The 6,996-nt window shown below is 32.2% G+C and overlaps 1 protein-coding gene across 4 annotated transcripts; it reads left to right on the top strand.

Annotated features, from left to right (window-relative positions):
- Positions 1-502: 502 nt before the first annotated feature.
- LOC25485775 (serine/threonine-protein kinase tricornered) lies at positions 503-6,687 on the top strand. 4 transcript variants are annotated; one of them, XM_039834538.1, is made up of 14 exons: positions 503-708; positions 1,304-1,632; positions 1,721-1,895; positions 2,010-2,093; positions 2,168-2,409; positions 2,725-2,947; positions 3,519-3,598; positions 3,697-3,781; positions 4,135-4,266; positions 4,359-4,472; positions 4,568-4,615; positions 5,134-5,218; positions 5,879-5,932; positions 6,141-6,249. In XM_039834538.1, exons 2-14 carry the CDS (start codon positions 1,439-1,441, stop codon positions 6,164-6,166), a joined length of 1,542 nt encoding a protein of 513 aa, XP_039690472.1. In that variant the 5' UTR covers positions 503-708; positions 1,304-1,438; the 3' UTR covers positions 6,167-6,249. The 4 variants fall into 4 exon arrangements, with proteins under 4 accessions (XP_039690472.1, XP_024628311.1, XP_013467088.1 ...); XM_024772543.2 differs by having other exon boundaries at positions 504-708; positions 6,241-6,687; XM_013611634.3 differs by having other exon boundaries at positions 504-708; positions 1,301-1,632; positions 6,241-6,687.
- The last annotated feature ends 309 nt before the right edge of the window (positions 6,688-6,996 follow it).

Raw genomic sequence — 6,996 nt, 5'->3', positions numbered from 1 at the left:
AGTTCTCGTGAGCTTAACTCAGTTGGTATAGACAATAGTATATATCTGAGATTCAAATCCCGACCACCACAAAAAAAAAATCTTATATTTAAGGGCAGATGGAGATCGACCTAAAGTAAGTACAACCTAATCAAGAATTGTTCCACATAATAATTGATTAAAATTTTGTTTTTTGATGTCGGGGATCGAACCCCAGACCTTTATCATGCATTGTCCTTACCAATTGAGTTAAGCTTACGTATAACAATTTGATTGACAGTATGTTTGCATACAAAATATTTAGTGTATAAAAAATTAAAGTCTACATTAAATACAAATATTTAAATTCCAAATATATTCTTTTCAAAAAAAAAAAATTCCAAATATATTATTACAAGATTTGGATAAGTAGCAATATATAATAAAATATTCTCCGTAATTCATGTAAAGTTGAAAGCAAAGACTCCGCTTAAAAACGCGTTTTATTTAATAATATAATTTATTAATTAACATTTTTTTTAAGGTTGTCTTGTCTTAAAACTTTTCAAACCAAAACCATTGTATGAATTTTGTTCATAATATTTATAATCTTCACATTTTTTTCTTCACATAATTTCATTGTCACAATCACAATCACAACAACAACAACCTTCTTTAGACTTTACTCTTCAACAACAACATCACACTCTTTCAGTTTCAGCACAACCTTCAGATTCATCATAATTCAAGGTTTATACAACACCCTTTTGTTTATTTTAATCAAATTTATGTTTTTTTAGTTTTGTTTTACTGTTTTTGATTTTCTTTTGACTTGGATTTGGTTGGTTTTTTGAATGTGGTTTGATTGCTATTATTGGGTTAGGTGAAAAACATGTGGGGTAAGAAAGAAACATGTTTTTTTTTTTTTTTTTTTTTTTTTTGCTTTTTATGTGATTATATACATTTTTTGTTGTTGAAAAGATTGTGTTTTTATTGTTTTTGTTGATGCCCAGAAGAGCTAGTTTGATAGACACTGTGAATTATTGTAAGAAAAAACATGTTTTTTCTGTCAAAAAAGAATAAAAACCATGTTTTTTTTCTTCTTTTTATTTGTTTATACATTTTTGTTGTTTAAAAGGTTGTATTTTTATTAGTTTCATTGATGTTCAGTAGAGTTATTTTGATGTACACTGTGAATTATTGAGTTTCTATGTGGTGGTTTTGTTGGTTTTTAGTGTTTTCATTGCATTGTTTTAGTTTGTGTGATTTGAGAGAAATCGAGTAGTTTGTATGATGCTTAAATTTTGCTGATTAGTTGTCAATTGTTTTTCGTGTTGGACAGCAGTAACAATCATGTATGGAAAAATGAGATCCTTGTTTGCCGAAACCTACAGTCTTTAGTATTTGGCGAAACCTTTAATCTTCGGTGTTTGGCAAAGCAGAAGATATAACACAACATCTTAAGAGGTGAGCGTTTAAAATGGAAAATACAAGGCGCTGGTTTAGTAAGTTGAGGTTTAAAAGAAAGGAAGCTACAAGCACGTCAAATGCGGTGAACGTAATTGATGAAAAACTGCCTTCAAGTGAAACCAAACAGAAGGTTGAAGCTGCTAAGCATTACGTAGAAAGTTATTATAAGAACCAGAAGCAGAGCCAGCAGGAGAGGAAAGAAAGGTAACTTTATACAATACATGCAAACGATGCCTGCAAATGGAAATTGTTTTAAGTATGTAATAAGTTCTAAATTCATTATTCTTTGCAGACGTAATATGCTAGAAAAGAAATTGGCTGATGCCGAAGCATCCGAGGAAGAGCAGAACAATTTACTTAAGCATTTGGAGAAAACAGAGACAGAAATCATGCGCCGGCAGAGACTTAAGATGGGGTCTGATGACTTTGAGCCCTTGACTATGATTGGGAAGGGTGCATTTGGAGAGGTATACAAGTAATTTTAATGTTAACATCCATAACTTGAAAATTTTAATGTTTCTCAATTCTCACACATGTTATCAGATTATCGGTTAAGATTTTGCAATTTCATCTTTTGATAGGTTAGAATCTGCCGGGAGAAGGCAACTGGTCAGGTATATGCTATGAAGAAGCTTAAGAAATCAGAGATGCTTCGTAGAGGACAGGTATTGGAATTATCACAGTCTTAGATGGAGTAAATATTATTCTCTTTTACTTATCAGGTGCTTTTGTGTTTTAGGTTGAACATGTCAAAGCTGAGAGGAACCTTCTTGCAGAAGTTGATAGCAATTGCATTGTAAAACTTTATTGTTCCTTTCAAGATGACGAGTATTTATATCTCATAATGGAGTATCTACCCGGTGGAGATATGATGACGTTGCTGATGCGGAAAGATATACTGACTGAAGATGTAGCTAGGTTCTATATCGGGGAGTCTGTGCTAGCCATAGAGTCTATTCATAAACATAATTATATTCATAGGTACACTTAATCTATATAAACAATAATACCAAATGGTAATATACCAGTGTTGTCAAATAGATGCTATAGTGTATCAGAATTTGAACTAATCGCTATTGTTTTGTGATACACTATTTTGTACGAAGTGTTGTTAGATAGCAGCTATAGCATTTAGCATAGAGGGATTATAACAATTTTTTTCAGTAATCCGCGATTGGCAACACTGTAGCGTACTTAATTTTATGACATAAATCTTGAATACCGATCTTATGGAAGTTTTCTTGTTGATCAAGAAATGTAATGTTTGATATCCTGATTTTTAATTGCATTTTGCAGAGATATCAAGCCTGACAACTTGCTGCTGGATAGAAATGGTCACATGAAATTATCAGATTTTGGATTATGTAAACCGCTAGACTGCAGTAACCTTCAGGAAAAAGACTTATCTGTTGGAGTTAACAGAAGTGGAGTCCTTCAAAGTGACGGACGCCCTTTACCTCCTAAACGATCACAACAGCAGCAACTGGAGCATTGGCAGAAAAATCGCAGCAGAATGCTGGTAAGTCTCTCAATAAACGTATTCATAAATAAGCACAATTACTTTATTCTGTAAGAACCTTTTTTGTGCAGTTTTCCAGTCCTTAAGCTTTCATCATGTTTGCACTTTGCTCCCTATACGGTACACCACGTTTGTCATAGTAAGCATGCAATTAAGACCCCAATAGATGTTACTCGTTGGTTTTGTTCACCAATTAAGTATGGATAGTTATACAACAACAACAACAACAACCAATCCTTATCACACTTTCTTTAATAATCTAGATGAGTCATATTGATAAACACCGGCCTTAATTACAATATCTATAGATTATCTCAGAGGGAGACAAGGATGCAAAATAAATCTGGATATTTTGTTTTCTCATTTTAAGGGATCATACAATCTTAGTAACCTTATATTTTTCTATGTATTTTATCTGAAGCCAGTTACTTGTTAATTTATTCATTAGAACTAGAATAGGATTAGTAGTCTCACAGTTAACCTTGGTCTGAATATAAATAGGGGATATTGTTTTATCTTTTCTAACGCACCATTTACATCATATATCAATCCGGTATTTTGTCATTTGCAGGCGTATTCTACGGTTGGAACACCTGATTATATTGCTCCAGAAGTTCTTCTGAAGAGAGGATATGGCATGGAATGTGATTGGTATGACATTATATGTTTTTTACTGCTTGTTTATTTTTTTTATTTTTTTTTTGTACTCATTTCTTCAATATATTCTGATATCATGTTAATGCTTCCAGGTGGTCTCTAGGAGCCATAATGTATGAAATGCTTGTGGGGTATCCGCCATTTTATTCAGACGAACCAATGGCAACATGTAGAAAGGTAATGTCCGGACTTCTGGAATGGATCAATTTTTGTTCATTGAATTCTACAAGGCTTATGTCCTTGGAGGCTTGGATTATTGTTTTCTTTCTTGAGTGTTGAGGTCATAGAATTCCTATACGTGTATTAAGTTCTACTATATCTTTTTCAACAATGTCACAGTTTCCTTTGATGGCTAAGAATCTATAAACCAAGATATTCTAGAAGAATATTAAGATATTATCAGATACTATTTTCAACACTAATAATAATAATAACGTGTCAAAGTTGATTGCCTGCATGGCTTCCTTATATTGCATCAATTTTGGTCTATGTAACTAACAGTAATATTCTCTCTCACATTCGATTCACAGATTGTAAATTGGAAAACTTATTTAAAATTTCCGGAAGAATCTAAACTATCACCAGAGGCAAAGGATCTTATTTGTAGTCTCCTATGTAATGTTGAACATAGGCTTGGAACTAAAGGAGCTGATGAAATAAAGGTATTGTGTTTTGTTTTCTTATAAATTCTGTAATTTACTCAGAATACTGTTATATTTTAGCCAATATAAATAGTTGATCGTTTTATTTCCAGGCTCACCCATGGTTCAAAGGTGTTGAATGGGACAAATTGTACCAAATGAAAGCTGCTTTTATTCCTGAGGTCAATGATGAATTAGATACTCAAAATTTCGAGAAATTTGATGAGGTATCTTATTTATTTTTTATGTTGATGGATATAGAAGAGTTGAGTATTTTTTGTCATGATATAATATTCTGCTCTATTTACCAATTGATGTGCAGGTGGACATGCAAACTGAACCTTCCTCACAGGCAGGGCCGTGGAGAAAGGTTCGTTTTTGTTATTAAAAATGGTGTAGACCGGGCTATTATTTTTGCAATTTATCTATGGTTTTCAATCTTGTAATTACGATTTTCTATCTGGATTATATAAATCAGCCTCTTGCAAATGCATTTTACAAGTGCTAGATAAAACTTTCTATAATAAACCGACAATGAGTCTGACGCTTCTTTAGACCGTTGCATGGGTAGGAGCTTTGTAATTGTAGCACCGGATATTTTTTATTGTTTATAGCTTTGTAATTGTAGCACCGGATATTTATTGTTTATGGATTTTATTCTACTTAGGATGGAAAAGCTTATAAGATACTTTCGTATATTCTAACAGTAATGGACTTTACTTTCGATGAAACTGGAATGTGGCAGATTTCTTTTTTAACTATAACAGTGAATTCAATTGCCTCTTGATTTGAAAATCGTCTGCATCAGTGTTTACATAGAACATTTACTATTTTATGGCTTTTTAAAGTCTAGATTTCATACTAAGTGGTGTCATTCATTTGCTGCAGATGCTTCCATCTAAAGATATTAACTTCGTTGGTTACACATACAAGAATTATGAAGTGGTGGATGCCAGTGTAATACCTGGATTTGGTACATTCATCTCTCTCTCTCACAGACACACACACATATAAATGTTTCTCTGTATGCCTCTCTGCGCAAGTGTGTGTGTGTGTATAATTGCTTTAACATTTTCATCTCGTAGTCATTGTTTTTTTTTTCTTATCAATTTTATTTGATTCAAAAAATTTCTAATTGAGAATGAATATATGTGCGGAAGAACATTTCATTGGGTCAACTCTTATTTGAGATGTTCATTACCTTGAGAAAATTGCTTTATCAACACTTTCGACTTGCTTCTAGTTTTACAATTTCCTTAAGTAAATGCCAGCTTATTTTATCCCATTTTTAGTAAGCCCTTGAATGTCACACATCTTGAAGAAATTGGCGAACGGGTTTCTTTCTAAAAAGTCATTCTCCTGACCGTTTCATATGATATGATATATTATATTGTATTTTACTATAAACTAACCTTGGTACCTACTTTCGGACGGTGATGCATTTAGTGGTTTTGATTTCAATATACCGTGATTTTTCTGAAGATTATGCTAGTAAACCTGTCTAAGCTGAAAGAGGAAATTTTATAATTTTTGCATGCATTACCTTTTTCATTTTTTTATACTGCTACATATGATAATACATTCATCATTGCAATGTTCTTCACAAGTAATATGGGTTTGTTTACTTTATCAGCTGAATTGAAGAAGAAGTCAAAACCTAAAAGGCCTTCAATTAAGTCCTTATTTGGTAAGAATATCCTTACTATTTCCCAATTCTTTATCAGCCCGTCTTTCTTTCCAATAAAAATATGGATTTAATTAATATACAATGTTATTTAAAGATTTTTTACACCGTCAATCAATCATAATCGTGAGATCATTAAATAAGTTTGACTTAATCATGATTATTTCTAATTCTAAAATCATTTTTATGATTGATTGTAATTTGTGGACAGTGACTATTGACAATGCACCAAGATAAAACTCTAAATATATTGATGATATCGTTGATACGGTTACGGTTTTTTAATATATTGGTTTTGTTGTATGATAAAGAGGATGAATCAGCTAAGGCTTCTTCTCATCATCAACCTGTAAGAGGGAGCTTCTTAAGTCTCTTGCCTCCACAAATGGAAACTCCAGAGAAAAATGAATCACAATGATCTAAAACTAATATCTTACAGGTTTTCTAGTAGGCTATGACCAAATGCTGATAACTTCTGATTGGTTTTCTTTTTGGTACATTCTTTGTTAGTTTGATTTTATAGTTTTTGAAAACCAAGGTTCTGAAAACTTCTGGTTTTGGATAGCTGGTTTTTTTGTTGGCTTACTGGGATATTTATTGTTTAGATAAATCATTTAAGGTGTATATTCTTTAATTCACCTAAAATTTATTGTAACTGCTATTGGTGAAGTGCTGATAAAATTCTGCAATTCACATACCTTCATAGTATTCTTTCCCCTTTGGTATATATAGAGGTTGGTTATTTGTTTGTAGGCTAATACTCTCTCCTATCTCTTTCCCCTTTGATGCATTACCCCTCACATCCTGATTTTGAATTTTAGCTGTTTGCTCCTTATATTGTTTTTTACTTAAACATCTGGTTCTCAAGGAAAAGAGACCTTGATAATCTAGAGTTCAATCGATAAGTAAGTAAAATCTGACTAAGAATTAAGCAATTTTCATCAATAATAAATCTGCAATATAAGTAAGAATCTCATCACAAATTTTCCTTTATGAGATATCTTCCGAACGTTGTTTTATAGGCTTAAAGAGCAAATCAAGGGCCAATACGGCACAAGCAACCACAA

Source organism: Medicago truncatula, chromosome 1 (assembly GCF_003473485.1).
Source record: "Medicago truncatula cultivar Jemalong A17 chromosome 1, MtrunA17r5.0-ANR, whole genome shotgun sequence".
Lineage (NCBI taxonomy): Eukaryota > Viridiplantae > Streptophyta > Magnoliopsida > Fabales > Fabaceae > Medicago > Medicago truncatula.
This window is presented reverse-complemented; position numbering and strand designations above follow the sequence as displayed.